The following is a 17,532-nucleotide window of genomic DNA, read 5'->3' as shown; positions in this document are numbered from 1 at the left end:
TACTTTCCTTGTCCTCATCCTTGCCCACCTCCCTCTGACGCAGGTGCCGAAACGGGTGGCGTCAGCCGTGACGAGTTCATCGACAAGGTAGCGGTGGATATCCTGAAAAAGCTACCCAAACCGTTCGAAATTTGGCGCGTCAAGAAGCAGTACCAGATCAACATCACCCCGGTGTGCGTGGTGCTGCTGCAGGAACTGGAGCGGTTCAACCGGCTGCTCGTCCGGATGGAACGCACGCTGCAGAATTTGCGGCGTGCGTTGGCCGGTGAGATCGGCATGGACGCGGTGCTAGACGGGATCGGCGGGGCGTTGTTCAACGGGCTGCTGCCGGACGACTGGCGGAATCTGGCGCCGGCCACCTGTAAACAGCTCGGCGACTGGATCGAACACCTGCTGGTAAGTTGAGAGGTTAGAATAATGCTGTTAACACGTGTGTGTGTGTCGGCTCTTCCACATCATTTATGACGAGCGGCGAGCGATGAACGGGAAGTCTGCTGATTAATTGCCTTTTAAAACTAATCATGCTTCCAGGGTAATGTTGGCAATTGCCGTCAGAAAAAAAAAGTGTTTTAAATAGACTTTCAAACTTTGAAAAGGATTTCAATGTGAAGTTTATCTTAAATTTCCTACCGGAAACCATAAATCAACCCCACAATGCAGAGTTGACGGTTCGGGATGTCTGGCCTGGTGGATACTCAGGATATGAATACGGCTATGGCAAGGTGGTCGGCAAATTGCCAGCTAGCCAGCGGATGTGGGCACGAGAGACAGTGTGACACAGATATTGTCGCGGACAACACACACCCACTGTCTATGTTAGTAAACACACTCCCACTCACGTGCAGAGTAAACAACGTGGCAGGATATTTGAACAGGAAGGATAGCGAGCTTTATTGTCCACATCCGGGCATCGCAGACATGGAGGTTTCTAATAATGCCTGGGCTTTACAACTGAGTTTACACCGCGGTGTTTGCTCACTTTGATGGGATCGTGATAGGGCTGAAAAAGGCACTGTTTTTTCACTTTCCTTCATTTTTTTCTGTTATTTTGAGCAACCTATTGATGCCCAAGGATGACGCTAATGAAAAAACTAACTTAATCCACCTATGTGGTTGGAGCCTTCCTCACTCATTACCAACAATGGCTGATTTGATGGGGTTGTACACAAATTTCATCTATTTTTTAGATCCGGAATAAAAAAGTACATAAATATCACTTAAGTGACCATATCTCGAGACAGGGTTGCCAGATCTTCAATGTTTTGAACTCGTTGGAAAGGTCTTTTGATAACCTAATCAACAATGGGTCGGATGGTGGAGCCGGACATAGTTTACATACATTTAAGTGAGATCCGGCTACAAAAAAATACATAAATATCACTTAAGTGACCATATCTCGAGACAGGATTGCCAGATCTTCAATGTTTTGGACTCGTTGGAAAGGTCTTTCAACTACCTAACCAACGATGGGTCGGATGATAGATCCGGACATAGTTTACATACATTTAAGTGAGATCCGGCTACAAAAAAGTACATAAATATCACTTAAATGGCCATATCTCGAGACAGGGTTGCCAGATCTTCAATGTTTTGGACTTTTTGGAAAGGTCTTTTGATAACCTATCCAACGATGGGTCGGATGATGGATCCGGACATAGTTTACATGCATTTAAGTGAGATCCGGCTTCCAAAAAGTACATAAATATCACTTAAATGGCCATATCTCAAGACAGGGTTGCCAGATCTTCAATGTTTTGGACTCGTTGGAAAGGTCTTTTGATAACCTAACCAACGATGGGTCGGATGGTGGATCCGGACATAGTTTACTTACATTTAAGTGAGATCCGGCTACAAAAAAGTACATAAATATCACTTAAATGGCCATATCTCGAGACAGGGTTGCCAGATCTTCAATGTTTTGGACTTTTTGGAAAGGTCTTTTGATAACCTATCCAACGATGGGTCGGATGATGGATCCGGACATAGTTTACATGCATTTAAGTGAGATCCGCATGATCCGATCCAAAAAGTACATAAATATCACTTAAATGGCCATATCTCGAGACAGGGTTGCCAGATCTCCAATGTTTTGGACTCGTTGGAAAGGTCTTTTGATAACCTATCCAACGATGGGTCGGATGGTGGACCTGGACATAGTTTACATACATTTAAGTGAGATCCGGATATATGTGAAAACACATTTTTATACATAACTTTTGAACTACTTATCGAAACTTCAATCTGTATAAAACTCGATCTATGGGACCCTAAACCAAGTCGAATGCAACAGGTTCGGGTCAAATCGGTTCAGCCAGTGCTGAGAAACATGAGCTAGTTTGTTGGTCACATACATACATACACACACACATACACACACACATACACACACACATACACACACACATACACACAGACATTTGTTCAGTTTTTGATTCTGAGTCGATATGTATACATGAAGGTGGGTCTACGACGTTTTTATACAAAGTTCATTTTTAGAGCAGGATTATAGCCTTACCTCAGTGAGGAAGGCAAAATGACGTAGGTCAAATTGATTATTGGTTTTGAAATGTTTCTTTCAAAAACTAACTTAATCCACCTATGTGGTTGGAGCCTTCCTCACTCATTACCAACAATGGCTGATTTGATGGGGTTGTACACAAATTTCATCTATTTTTTAGATCCGGAATAAAAAAGTACATAAATATCACTTAAGTGACCATATCTCGAGACAGGGTTGCCAGATCTTCAATGTTTTGAACTCGTTGGAAAGGTCTTTTGATAACCTAATCAACAATGGGTCGGATGGTGGAGCCGGACATAGTTTACATACATTTAAGTGAGATCCGGCTACAAAAAAATACATAAATATCACTTAAGTGACCATATCTCGAGACAGGATTGCCAGATCTTCAATGTTTTGGACTCGTTGGAAAGGTCTTTCAACTACCTAACCAACGATGGGTCGGATGATAGATCCGGACATAGTTTACATACATTTAAGTGAGATCCGGCTACAAAAAAGTACATAAATATCACTTAAATGGCCATATCTCGAGACAGGGTTGCCAGATCTTCAATGTTTTGGACTTTTTGGAAAGGTCTTTTGATAACCTATCCAACGATGGGTCGGATGATGGATCCGGACATAGTTTACATGCATTTAAGTGAGATCCGGCTTCCAAAAAGTACATAAATATCACTTAAATGGCCATATCTCAAGACAGGGTTGCCAGATCTTCAATGTTTTGGACTCGTTGGAAAGGTCTTTTGATAACCTAACCAACGATGGGTCGGATGGTGGATCCGGACATAGTTTACTTACATTTAAGTGAGATCCGGCTACAAAAAAGTACATAAATATCACTTAAATGGCCATATCTCGAGACAGGGTTGCCAGATCTTCAATGTTTTGGACTTTTTGGAAAGGTCTTTTGATAACCTATCCAACGATGGGTCGGATGATGGATCCGGACATAGTTTACATGCATTTAAGTGAGATCCGGCTTCCAAAAAGTACATAAATATCACTTAAATGGCCATATCTCGAGACAGGGTTGCCAGATCTCCAATGTTTTGGACTCGTTGGAAAGGTCTTTTGATAACCTATCCAACGATGGGTCGGATGGTGGACCTGGACATAGTTTACATACATTTAAGTGAGATCCGGATATATGTGAAAACACATTTTTATACATAACTTTTGAACTACTTATCGAAACTTCAATCTGTATAAAACTCGATCTATGGGACCCTAAACCAAGTCGAATGCAACAGGTTCGGGTCAAATCGGTTCAGCCAGTGCTGAGAAACATGAGCTAGTTTGTTGGTCACATACATACATACACACATACACACACACATACACACACACATACACACACACATACACACAGACATTTGTTCAGTTTTTGATTCTGAGTCGATATGTATACATGAAGGTGGGTCTACGACGTTTTTATACAAAGTTCATTTTTAGAGCAGGATTATAGCCTTACCTCAGTGAGGAAGGCAAAATGCATGATGAAATGTTTGTTGAACTAAGTTTATTAAACAAGGTAAATGCTAGCGGGCTCTTATCGGTATTTTTCGGTAAAATTAAACTCTCAAAATTAGAAAAAAGAAATGAAACTGATAGGTGGATAGGTGACCGTCCTGGAGTCATTTGGATGACACACAGGGATGATTTGTCTGTGTACACTTACTGAGGTTGCGACTCAGTGCTTCTACACAGCCAAATTAGACCTTCGAAAGTTAAAAGACTTGATCACACACGTACGCTTTCTCAATATGGCCCTTTCGCTGACTTAGTTTCCGCCCTTTTCAATCTTCTTCTAAGACAATAGTCACCTATCCACCTATCAGTTTCATTTCTTTCTTCTAATTTTGAGAGTTTAATTTCACCGAAAAATACCGATAAGAGCACGTAATTCCAATACAATTTGGGTAAATAAACAATCAGTCCCAATACTGAGCAAATATAATAAACGTTTATTTTACAATCATTTTTACTGGACGCCGAAAAAAAATATCAGCTGACATGGTGCAAGCTACCTGAAAAAGAAATTTTCGAAACATCGAACTCATCGGGAAAATAAAATTACTTAGTTTTTACCACATTATACCCGGATACAGTTTCCAAAAGCCATGTTGTATAACAGAAACAAGGACTGGAACAACAAAATATTTGGTTTATTTGTACATTAAATACCTCATAAAATACATATTTACCGTAATCTGGGGCGAATCGGGACTACAGTCTGAATAGGGACAGCAGTTTTTAGAGCACTTAAAGCTTTTAAATTTGGAAATGGATGTACACATTTTGTTGGTCTGAGTCTGTTCTAACCGAAATCAATCAGAAAAATCAAAATATTGTGCTACAACATGGTTAAAACGGCTGTCCCAATTCGCCCCATGTGTCCCGATTGACCCCAGTTTACGGTACCTATTTCATAAACATCTCCAGAATTCCACAAGGCCATATTGTTGTTGAAGTTGGATTGAAAACATACACTGTTTATTTTCCTAACACGTTAAATTGAGTTAAGGTTCAAACAACAAACGTGTTTGTCAAAATGGCAAAATGTTAGTCGAACCAAAAAACGGTGATTATTGAAATGATAAAATGTTGTAGTGACGCCTACAAAAAGTGATAATTGATTTTAATAAACTGTTTTGCTAATTCAAACTTACTTAATTTTTGTGCGTGATTTTTACCCTTAATCATTATTTGTGTTTCACCTTTATTTAGCGTTTTTGAATGAAATGTTTTAACTGAATCTTTAATTTGTTTAATTTTATTTTTTCATGTTTTCCTTTGATTATTATTATTGTTGTTTACAAATTTCACTGTCCCCGAACAATTTTCCGCTCCTCAACTGCATCATTACCCGGACCAAATCCTTCCGGGTGGAAAATCGCATAATCATCTTCGCTCGCTCGTCAACAACGAATTCAATTTGCACCGAAAGTAACCAACCCTTTCAATCCCTTCCCCCGTACTAACACATACTGTTACTTGTTTCTTCCATATCTGTGCCTGATGGCCCAACACCACCACCACCTCCCCACATTGGCCAACCGGATGTGACCTCTCGGGTGCGCGAACACACACACACACCCCCACACAGCGGAGGAACCAGCAGTATAAATATTGGTCAGTGTCTGGTGAACCGCTGGTGATGTGGTTGTCGGGACTCCACATACCGGAAAGTTATTTAACCGCATTAGTTCAGGTAAATTAAACAAACAGCATATAAATTATACGTGCAGAGTGATTTGAGGGGGGTGTTTCGAGTGGGAGGGAGCCGGACGGACATCCCATTGTCCTGAAGGAAGAGCCCGAGTCGTTGTATGACCGTTGATTGTGTACTAGCACTCCCAAAGATTTTGTATAGCTGGATACGATGCATGGTGACTAAACACGACTTTCATGAACTCCTTTAATTTCCACTGTTTCAAGTACAGAAGAGGTTCTAAGTGTGATTAAGCTTTACATTCTAACAGGAACACGAACTTGTTTTGAGATCTTCAAAAGATGATCGAGTACATTTTTTTACATTTTAGTCGCCACCACCAGGGACGAAACAACGTGTGTTTACACCACGTTGTTTGTGCTCTGGTACTCGCTCGCTCTCTGGCTCTTTATCTAGATGCTTCAGGCAAATTTGCCTCCCACCGTGAAAGTGATGAGATACATTCAGCACCCCCGTGGACGGGATGACCTGTTCTCATGGTTCTCATACTGTGCATGGTCCAGCCGGCCAACAACAAGCGGTGGTGTGTGGTTAATTGTTTACACAGTGTCCAATTTGTTTGTCCTGTGAGCGCTCCCCGAGAACTCCCGGACGTTTGTTGTGTACAACACAGAAATTGAACCCCGGATCCCCACGGAATGGGATTGGGGTCCGCCGGGGTAAGGATCAAATCAGATTGGCATTTTTATACCCAACCTGGGGGACTAGCCTCGCGCGAGTCACGTCAGGATGGTACACGTGGACCAGACAGCCACGCTCATCACAGCCAGAGTCCGCCCAGCACTCAGCTGAAATGGTCTGCAGGCTCATGATGTTGTATCCTGTATTTGTTGATTTTCCTTTCTCTCCAACTCAAACACACTAATGGGTGCAAATTGCTGGCCATTCTTCTTCATTTGAAAGGACCAGGACGCCGCGGGAGCACGAGGGAATCGATTTCCCTTTGGAAATGTTTGTGCCGATTCAGAATGTCCCCGCCAGCGCGTGGGAGGGCGGAAAATTAATACATTTATCGAATGTTATCAATTTGTACGGAAGAGAACTAAATAAACGTTGATTGAATGATATGTGGTTCGAAAAAAAAAGGATTAATTGACACATTCCGCCGTGACGATGCAACGTCAGATTACATTTCTTTTTTCAATATTTCGGCTGTAACTAAAGAAATATACTGAAATGGTAGATATGATATTTAAAATCGGAAAGTACATCAATTTCCTATAAGAAACAATGGTGAAACATTATTTTAAGCGAATATTCTATTTTTGATAGGGGGATATGTAGCGTGACGTTGCAACGCGTGATTTTTTTCTCATTCTTCAACCAATTCATGTCTCACCATGTTAAAAGCTTGAAATTTGGAAAATGATGCACTATTTGATATGTTATGTGTCTGTTCTATCCGAAACTAATAAAATATATCCAAATATTGTACAGTAATAAGGCTGAAACAGCTGTTCCAATTCGCCCCATGAGTCCCGTTTCGCCCCAGATGCCTTTTTTAAAGATAATTTAAAAAAGGGAGAACGAAAAACTAAAAAAAATATTAATTTGACAAAAAATGCCTTAAGCCTGAAAGCCTTTGTTGTGAATCTAGGAGCTGGGGGCAGAATGGACCAGGGGGGCAGAATGGGCCACCCTTGGTTTTGGGCTTTAGAATGGATTTAGATCAACTGTAAGACAAGGGTCTTATAAAGGACGTCAAATAACATCACCACACCGAAAACAACGTTTGAACACATTGTATTTTTCGAATTATGAGCAAAAATTTAAATTGATTGACAAAACCACGAAAATGTTGTTTATTTCGAGGTTCTTAAAAAAGCTTTCTGACAAGTTAGATTGTTTGAAAAAGTGTGTTCAATGTTTAGAATTTTACCAGGAGCTATTACGAAGGTAAACAAACAACAACGGAACCTTCAAATCATTTAGAAGCTTGGTGGTGGAAGTGTTAAATTAAAATCCACTTGGGGGCAGAATGGACCACCCTTTTCCTACCTTATAAAAACAATCAAAAGTTACGAAATTGAGCTAAATTGATTATTTCACTCTTGATAAATAGCTTCACCAATCCCGTTTAATGCAACATTAGTTGATTTTTTAGTTGTTTTGATGCTTATTTGTAAAAATAGTGTCTTAATACAACATATTTACACTATTTTCAAAAATATTTGTTTTGGTAAGTGACTTTTTTATAAAAGTGGTCTAACTTCATGGAAACTATGTAAGAAAGGTCCCTAAAGCAGTTTCTTATCTCCCTTCAACGTTGTATTAGTCAAAATATCTTGTTTTCTAAGGTGGCCCATTCTGCCCCGCACCCTGGAAATGTAGTAGTAGTTCAAAAATAGTTTTAAGCTTAAAAAATTTCATCAACCAAGTATACAACATTGAAAGGAACATCCCAAAGCATAATCCTGCTACACTGAATTCATAAATTTGTATGTTTATCTATCATAAATTTGTATGTATTTCTATATTTTCTATGTTTTTCTATCTTTTGACGCATTTTACTTAGGCGGGCCATTCTGGGTGAGTTGATGCCAAAGCCCGCAAAGCCTATTACATTTTTTGAAAAAATCATGACCAAAATGTTTCGTATCTCGACAGAGATAAATGTAGGACTCGTGCTGAAAAAATCATACTTTTCTACTCAGTTTGTGTTTTGTGAATTCACTAATATATAGGTATACAGGCGAAATTCTCGTATGTTTGGCAGGTTCAGCACTCGCTCCTAACTCCATCCAATTTGCTTATTTTCACTATTTAAACAACTAATTTTGCAAAACTTTTGATAGAAACTTGCTTGCTCACTTCTCATTGAGCTATTTATCACTCGATTTCAGTTGAAAACGTTTTGCCTTCCTCACTGAGGAAAGGCTATAATCCTGCTCTAAAAATGATTTTTTTATTAAAAGCTCGAAGACCCACCTTCATATATACATATCGACTCAGAATCGAAAACTGAACAAATATCTGTGTGTTTGTGTGTACGTGTGTGTGTGTATGTATGTATGTGTTCAAAAATCTTGCCAAGTTTTCTCAGCACTGGCTGAACCGATTTTGATCGAACCAGTTGCATTCGACTTGGTTTAGGGTCCCATACATCGCTATTGAATTGTTTGAAGTTTCGATAAGTAGTTCAAAAGTTATGTATAAAAATATATATATTCGGATCTCAATTATATGCATGTAAACAATGTCCGGATTCATCATCCAACCCATCGTTGGTTAGGTAATCAAAAGACCCTTCCAACGAGTCCACAACATTGAAGATCTGGCAACCCTGTCTCGAGTTATGACCACTTAAGTGATATTTATGTACTTTTTTGAAGCCGGATCTCACTTAAATGCATGTAAACGATGTCCGGATCCATCATCCGACCCATCGTTGGTTAGGTAATCTAGAGACCTTTCCAACGAGTCCACATAATTGAAGATCTGGCAACCCTGTCTCGAGTTATGACCACTTAAGTGATATTTATGTACTTTTTTGAAGCCGGATCTCGCTTAAATGTATGTAAACGATGTCCGGATCCATAATCCGACCCATCGTTGGTTAGGTAATCAAGAGATCTTTCCAACGAGTCTGCAACATCGAAGATCTGGCAACCCTGTCTCGAGTTATGACCACTTAAGTGATATTTATGTACTTTTTTGAAGCCGGATATCACTTAAATGCATGTAAACGATGTCCGGATCCATCATCCGACCCATCATTGGTTAGGTAATCGAGAGACCTTTCCAACGAGTCCACATAATTGAAGATTTGGCAACCCTGTCTCGAGTTATGACCACTTAAGTGATATTTATGTACTTTTTTGAAGCCGGATCTCGCTTAAATGTATGTAAACGATGTCCGGAACCATCATCCGACCCATCTTTGGTTAGGTAATCGAGAGACCTTTCCAACGAGTCCACATAATTGAAAATCTGGCAACCCTGTCTCGAGTTATGACCACTTAAGTGATATTTATGTACTTTTTTGAAGCCGGATCTCACTTAAATGCATGTAAACGATGTCCGGAACCATCATCCGACCCATCATTGTTAGGTAATCGAGAGACCTTTCCAACGAGTCCACAACATCGAAGATCTGGCAACCCTGTCTCGAGTTATGTATGTATGTATGTAAACGATGTCCGGAACCATCATCCGACCCATCGTTGGTTAGGTAATCGAGAGACCTTTCCAACGAGTCCACATAATTGAAAATCTGGCAACCCTGTCTCGAGTTATGACCACTTAAGTGATATTTATGTACTTTTTTGAAGCCGGATCTCACTTAAATGCATGTAAACGATGTCCGGATCCATCATCCGACCCATCGTTGGTTAGGTAATCAAGAGACCTTTCCAACGAGTCCACATAATAAAGGAGAAAAGCTCGGAACTTAACCTCAAAGGTAAACAACGGAATGAACTTTTTTGACAGGTGTCAGTTCCGGCACTTAGCAATTAAAATTATAATTTTGTTCCGGTTGTTCCGTTTCGCATGGACACAAACACTCCTGGTCATGGGGCAAGGACACGGCCACGGGAATGGCCAGGAACAGACACCTACACGGCCAGGGACACGAAAACGGCCAGAAAAACGGGCAGGAGTCCGGACAAGGACACGGCCTAGAGCACGGCCACGGGAACGATCAGGAACAGGCAACTACGTGGTCAGGTGCACGTATCGAGAAATTAAAAGTGCAACATGGAGTTAAACATTCTGTCAAGCTGCTGTGAAGTTTTCCATGATAGCTGCGAAAATTTCACTCCATGTTACCGGCTCACATCTCTCTTTTTAATTTCTCGATACGAACACGGCCAGAAGCACGGACAAGCACACGGGCACTAATACGGAAAAAACTCGGATTATGACGTTTCGCGTAATCGGAAGCAAATTCAAATTCAAAAAAAAGCTAAGTCCCGATTTGGCACCTGTCAAACCACTCGAATGGCACTCACAAAATGAATACTGAGTTCTTTGAGTTCATTTGCTACGTCACGGTTTTCTTGCCTATTGAAAATCTAGCAACCCTGTCTCGAGTTATGACAACTTAAGTTATATCTGTGTACTTATTTTTCTGGACCTAAAAAAAATAGCTGAAATATGTGTCCAACCCATTGTTGGTAAAAAGTGAGGAAGGCATCAACCACATAGGTGGATTAAGTTAGTTTTTAATTAGCTTTAATTGAATGTCAAATTTCTGAGCTGCCAACATTAGAGGCACGCTGGAATTAGATGCTGTTCCCCAATATATATATATATTTTTTTATTTTATCCTCTCGTACTAATAACCTTCTTTCCCGCATCCTTGCCAGGTCGCCTGCCGGAAGAACAACTGGCCGTTGGATCGCTCAACGCTGTTCACCGCCGTGACCCGATTCCTGAAGGAGGACGAAATCGAGGAGCGACCCGAGGCGGTAAATCAATTTCGTTTAATTTGTACTCGGTCCACACTGCTACGAATACCTGGCCACCACCTCCAGCTTGAGGCCATTTCTTACTCCGGATTGCAATTTGATTAGGGAGACGGCAGCCGGTGTCGTCGTATAGTCTTGTGCTGGTTCGGGATATAGTTTTTTTTCCTTTCTTTTTGTCAGTGCGTCTCTCAATTGGCTCGTATCCGAATCCGAGTGCTCAACGTGGTCGTCTTGACACCCTGCAGCCATGATAAACGGAGACATCTCCGTTACAATCAACGCGCGCGCTTGGCTCTCCAGGGCGAAGGAGGTTAGGGTAGGGTAGGGGAAGAGAGCCCAGCTGCTCGCCGGGTAGTCATTACTCAGCTCAGCTGCAATACCGACTTCATCAAGAAAGAGGGAGGATGGCACGCTTCAACGACGAATTGAATCAAATCACTCGTGGGAATGAGACGAATTGAGCAAGGGAAAGAGTCAGCCTGCGGTGATCCGGATCCGAGCTGGTGTGGCCAAGTAATTTTTCTCACCAGAGCGCAGCACCGTCTTCTACTTCGTACAAGCAATTGCATTCTTGTTGGCGCCAGCAGCCGCGTAAGCGTCTGCCGCTATGCAAGTTCGATCCCTGGTGGGACCGGTGGAATTTATAGTGCCCCAGCATATTGACAGTCGTGTATGTCACCATCGATGTCGAAGTTGGACCGTTGATTACCCGGATAGTTCGGAACGGAACGGGTTGGTTTGGTCACAAGGGAACGCGAAAGAAACGTAATTGGCTTTTCCAATTTCGGTTTCTTATCGCTTTAGGGAGTCAATAAAATTTCAGTGCAGTCGCTGCTCTACCGTTTTGCAGAGAAATTACTCATATATAATCCTTGAATTTGAAATATTAGGGGGAAATTCCAATTTCCTATTTCTCACTATTTAAGCACAATATTTTACAATACTTTTTATGGAAACTAACTTACTCCACCCATTTTTAGTAATGGTGGTAGAAGGTGTCCTTCACTTTTGGGACAATGACTGTCAATGATGATTCTGAATTCAGGGCAAAAAAATAGTTAATTGAAATGAAGAAATAATCACTATATGTAAAATGCTTCTACAAACAACACAAAGAAACCCATTTTTTGACTGAAACATTCTGAATCAAGATTTGAATATTTTTCTAAAACAAACATGGCCGCCAAATGACCGATTGAGAATGATGCCTTCTAGAGCCTTAAATAAGCCTTTTATTTGCTGTAGGTGAATGTCAAAGTGCTAATATGCCAACATTAGTGGCCCGATGGAATTACATGCGGTTAAAGCTGAGTTTATAATATTTTCAGACTAATTAACTCGGCAAAGTATTTTTCTCCTATGATGTGTTTAATGATAAATCTCTTGCAAAATATTATCTGTATTATTTCCCCAAAATTGAATCAAACATCTTCCACCCATGATGGCACACCCAGAACTGGGCATCGGTATACGAGAGGATAAAGAGCATGGTTCGGTAGTAAAATGGCACTGTGAACGGACGGAGAGGATAAATCCCGAAATTATCGAGAGTACTTTACTCGTGGGTTCATTTTCAAAAAAAAACACCCTTAAAAAAAAAAGTATCGATTCCGAGACTCGAATCCGAGACCTTCGGCCTATTGAACTGCGGCTTAGCCGTATCGGCCATCACACGGAGAAAAAAGAGTTCCCAAAATCATGAACACGCGTTCATGAAATTGGGAACCACGAACAAAGTGTTCAAAATCCATGGTACGTTTTTGCAAACACACTTTGTTCGTGGTTCCCAATTTCATAAACGGTTGTTCAAGATTTTGGGAACACTTTTTTCTCTGTGCACAGTTCGGTGAAAAAGCGGTAGTCATTTGTTCATATAAGCCACTCAATGGAATGAACTGTTTCAATGAACGAATGAACACGATTTGTTGTTGTTGTAGCGCGAGAGGTCTTTACTCTCGCCAAATAGTACTTTTCTCTCGTTTCTTTCCAAAAGGACTATCCGCATGGACTTTAACTTTGGGTGCATGACGTCTCGAAGGAACCAGCACAAGAAGCGTCGACGACGAGCACGCAAAGTGTTCGGCAAACAGAGTAAATGGCATACAAACTTTGTGCCAAAATTCCGCAGAAAATGCATACGTGAGAGGACGCGAATTTCGCTCCGCTTCTTTTCTTTTTCCCCCCAAAGCTGTAAAACGTAACGTACACACAATTTGTCTTATATTTGTCTTGCATGTTTTCCTCCCTCTCACATCACCATGTGCACGGCGTCGGCCGGGATCCTGGGAAACCTGATAAATGCATGTATGGCGTGTCCTCCAGGGATGCTACGTGACCGGGCTGTATCTGGAGGGTGCCCGCTGGGATCCGGCCAATCGTCGTCTGGCACGTTCCACTCCAAAGGTGCTGGTGGAACCGCTGCCAGTGCTGTCCGTCGTCCCCGTCGAGGTGCACCGGCTCAAGCTACAAGTAAGTTGATTCCAGCGTTGTTGCTGTTGTTGCTCGTCCCTTGATGGAGTATTTATTTAGAATTTGTTGTACCTTCCGGAGGAACCGCTACGTGTCCTTGGAACCACTCGAGTATTATTTGATTAGGATCGGTTCTTGAGTACAGGGAATTCCTTCGTGGTAACTGGCCGCCATTATGGCAAAATGACATATGAGCTAAATTTTATAGCATACGCCACAATGGTGAGAAGCAAGCTTTTCAAAACAATCCCACCGCATTGGCACGCCAGTGGTCCCTGGAGGAGTCTCACGTACCTGTTGATAAACATCTCGGTTTCTCGGAAAGTTCCATAAAATATGCGCCAACCTTGTAATTTGTTCTAGATTGCAATGTGCGATTGTTCAAACCGCATGTCCAAAAGTTCCACGATTGGATCAATCTGAAAGTCTCCTTTTGTTCTTTTGTCTCAAACTTTTTTTACAGAACACATTCCGTACGCCGGTCTACACGACGTCCCAGCGGCGGAACGCGATGGGAGTTGGGCTTGTGTTTGAGGCCGATCTGTACACCGAGGAACATGCCAGCCACTGGGTCCTGCAGGGTGTCTGCTTGATTATGAACACGGATTGATGGGCCGGTAAAAGGATCGGCACTGATGTTGATAATTTTTAAATGTTACGCTTGAGAATAAATGATAATTGTTTAATGTTTTTATCCTTTTAAAATCTAACTTTAAAAAAATTGCATCAAAATGATGTAATTCAAATAACAGAGTATGTATTTGAATTAGGTGAAACTGTCAAAATGCACGCTAAATAGATCTCAGGTATTTTCGAAAGCCAATTTAATCACCTACAGTGCAACGTGTAACTGTAAAAGACATGTACGTACACACTAAAAGTTATTTAGGTAGATCAAATAAATTGTCTCTAAATAGCAAAACATAAAACTTACATACGCAGTGTAATTGTCAAAATACACGCTCAGTGTATTTCAAAAGGGCACATAACTTTTGTAAACAATAGTGTATCCCTCTCACTCACATGACAGTTTACATAAGGTGTGAAAGGGACACACTCTTGGTTAATAAAGTTATGTGCCCTAATGAAATGGCAAGCACAAAATCATAAATCAGATTAACCCACATAAAATTTAAAAAAATCCTTTTATTTTTTTAGTAAAAAAATGACAAACCATGAAAATAAACAAACTACTATTTTTGAAAAAAAAAAGTCCAAACAGTGAGAGCTTTTCAAGCTCCTCCGTGAGGCTTTCGGCGGGAGTTTGCGCAGTATGGCCACCAAACTTGCTGCCAGCTCCCGTGTCCAAATCATATGTTTGGCCCCACTTGGAGCTGTAGAAAATCGATACCGTTTTGTCAATCGAGGTTACAAACAGAGAGCTCTAAAATTGTAAACAGAGCTGCTTCTCACAGATCGAATTCCATATTGAAGTGGTGCAAGTTTTCTAGTATTACAAATTTGTTCAACGCACAATACCATGCTAACCAACGATAGCGGAAACGAAAGTGAGGAACGTCTGGAGTCGCTGTTTTTCGACCATCTGGACAAAAATGGGCTACTCGCTGAGGTAATTTTGCAATTTAAATTTAAAAATCAACATTATTTTAAAATTGATTGAACCTATTTCAGCACAATCCCTCGGATTCCGACGCCGAGAGCGACATCTACTCAAAGGTCAACGAGTTTGATGTGGTGTTTCACGACCCGACCAAACCCCAGCAGCAGATTTCACGGGCCGAACTGCTGGTGGACGAGGGAGCTCCGCCACCACCAGCGTCGACAAAGCCCCGCGATGTCCGCCGGGTGCTAACCAGTGACAACAGCACCGATTCGTGCACGTCTTCCATCGTGACGACCAGCGGCGGGTCCGCGCCGGAAGATGAAACGGCGACCGCAGGACCGAACAAAAAGCTGACCCAGATTAACACGTGCAAAATTCTGCAGCGAAAGCTCGAGCTCAAGGTGGAACGGGCCAAGCGCAACTACAGACAGATGTACGAGGAACAGGTGGGTGTTATTTGTTTTCTTCTGTGCGTGTTTGGAGGGTTTGGAGAGCTTTTGCCATATTGTTTGTCACGTGTTTTGTGATAATTTTATGATTGTTTTGTTAATTAAAAAAAATGAATGACTCTTTTCAATTTAAAGTGTAATGTGACAGTAAGTGATTTGAGCTCATCAGGGTAATTTTGAATGACAGTGAAGCAATTGAAAAGCGTAAACAAACCAAGGGGTGCGCCAATGTTGTGATTACACCGTAATTTCAAATTACAATGCTTTTTCTCCGATTCCAGGACTTTTCCCAGGACCCAGCCCCAAAATCCGCCCCACTGATCCCAATCTCGCGGCTCTCCATTCCGGGCGGAGTTTTGCCACGGGATGTCCAGCAACCGCTGGTTGACGTAGCCGGGCCCGGGCCCAACAGCGACGACGAGGACGATCTTGAGCAGGTTTCATTCTTCCCGCGGCCGATGAAAAAATCCGCCGCCGGCCGGCAGGAGCTATCGGACACGTTCAGCATACAGGAGATGACGATCGAGTCGGACCAGGAGGAAGAGGCGGCGGAATACGAGCGATGCCGGAAGCTGTCGAACAGCAAGGGTTACAAGAAGATTCTGAACCGGGGGTTGAGTGCGGACGGTGGGGATTATCTGGACAACGATACGGGGGACTTTGAGGACGACGATGATGACTCGCAGAATTTGGAACTGTTGCCACCAAAGAGTGGGTACAACCTGAAGGAGTTTGCCCAGCGCGCGTTCTGTTGCTTCCGAAGGCAGGATTTTTTGTCCTGAAATTACGAGTACAAGCTGGTGGCGGGCGGTAACGCTAACGGCTAGGGACTGCAACAGTAGTGGTTTGGGTGAGGGGTGTTGAATGCTTATTAAGAAATAACTTATTGAATATATATCAAATAAATATACTGTGTCGTTCAAATGTAACTTTTGTTTTACAACAAATATCACATCATTGTTATTGTGAACTATTTTTATGGCTTCAAACTTACGGACACAATCCTGCAAAAATATGATTTTATAATTAGTAAAACTTTGTTGTAAATTATTGTGTAGACAGTATTCTAGGGGATGAATAACAAATTATATCGATAGTTCCCGTAGTTTTGAAGATACTAAAATGTCTGTAACAAAAATCTGGGTGCAAAAGCTGGTTGTTGTGCACCGTTAAAACCCATTTCTGATCACTTTTGTTGATTTTAATGCACCGTTAAAACCCATTTCTGATCTCTTTTGTTGATTTTAATGCAAAAAATGGACAAGACAACATTTTTCGATGGATCAACTATGTTCCCCTTGGAACAAGCTGTCAAATAGGGCCTTTTCTGTCAGGAAGGGCCGCGAATTTGGCCGCGAAGTTATGTCTTTTTAAATGATTTAAAAATCCATTTTAAATTCTTTGCGGTCGTACAAAGGGTCACTGTACTCAGAAAAATATTTTTAAATAAAAAAAAAAAAAAATATCTCGGAACTGACACAACTTTTCATGGTGCTTTAAGTTGCAGGTGTTCATGTAGAATGTATACTAACATCTCCCCAAATTTCATCAAATTTGGTTAAGCACAGGCAAAGTTACAGTGTGAAATGTAAACAAAAATGGGCCAATTTTAGGGAAATAAATAATACCTGTTTTCGAAAGCCCGTAAAAATTACCAAACACAAAATTTTATGAAACAAAAAATGTTTTGCTATCATTTGAACCTTGGACAAGAGCCCCTGTGAATAACATTGTGAGTTTTGACCGGTTTTAAGTGTTTTTCAACCTTTTTTCATTTGGTGCACCAAAGCACCACCTAGGCATATGAGCAACTAAATATTCAGGAGCACTTTTTTCTAAATTACAGAAAAAGCTTATTTTTATCAAAACAAAAGTTTATAAAC

General features: G+C 41.3%; 2 protein-coding genes across 2 annotated transcripts in view; both read left to right on the top strand.

Moving 5' to 3' along the window:
- Positions 1–14,326, top strand: part of LOC6032986 (dynein heavy chain 10, axonemal) — a 99,341-nt gene extending 85,015 nt beyond the window's left edge. Inside the window, exons 58-61 of the mRNA XM_038257099.1 lie at positions 44–396; positions 11,066–11,167; positions 13,490–13,636; positions 14,100–14,326. Coding sequence (XP_038113027.1) covers positions 44–396; positions 11,066–11,167; positions 13,490–13,636; positions 14,100–14,246 — 749 coding nt within the window. The 3' untranslated portion in view covers positions 14,247–14,326. The remainder of the gene's footprint in view (positions 1–43; positions 397–11,065; positions 11,168–13,489; positions 13,637–14,099) is intronic.
- A 585-nt stretch (positions 14,327–14,911) lies between these two features.
- On the top strand, positions 14,912–16,578 carry LOC6032988. The gene is made up of 3 exons (XM_001843447.2): positions 14,912–15,206; positions 15,269–15,646; positions 15,931–16,578. The coding sequence occupies exons 1-3, from the start codon at positions 15,117–15,119 to the stop codon at positions 16,429–16,431; spliced, it is 969 nt and encodes a 322-aa protein (XP_001843499.2). The 5' UTR covers positions 14,912–15,116; the 3' UTR covers positions 16,432–16,578.
- Positions 16,579–17,532: the final 954 nt, after the last annotated feature.

This window comes from Culex quinquefasciatus, chromosome 1, assembly GCF_015732765.1.
Source record: "Culex quinquefasciatus strain JHB chromosome 1, VPISU_Cqui_1.0_pri_paternal, whole genome shotgun sequence".
NCBI lineage: Eukaryota > Metazoa > Arthropoda > Insecta > Diptera > Culicidae > Culex > Culex quinquefasciatus.
The sequence above is the reverse complement of the archived record's forward strand: the minus strand, read 5'-3'. Positions and strand labels throughout refer to the sequence as shown.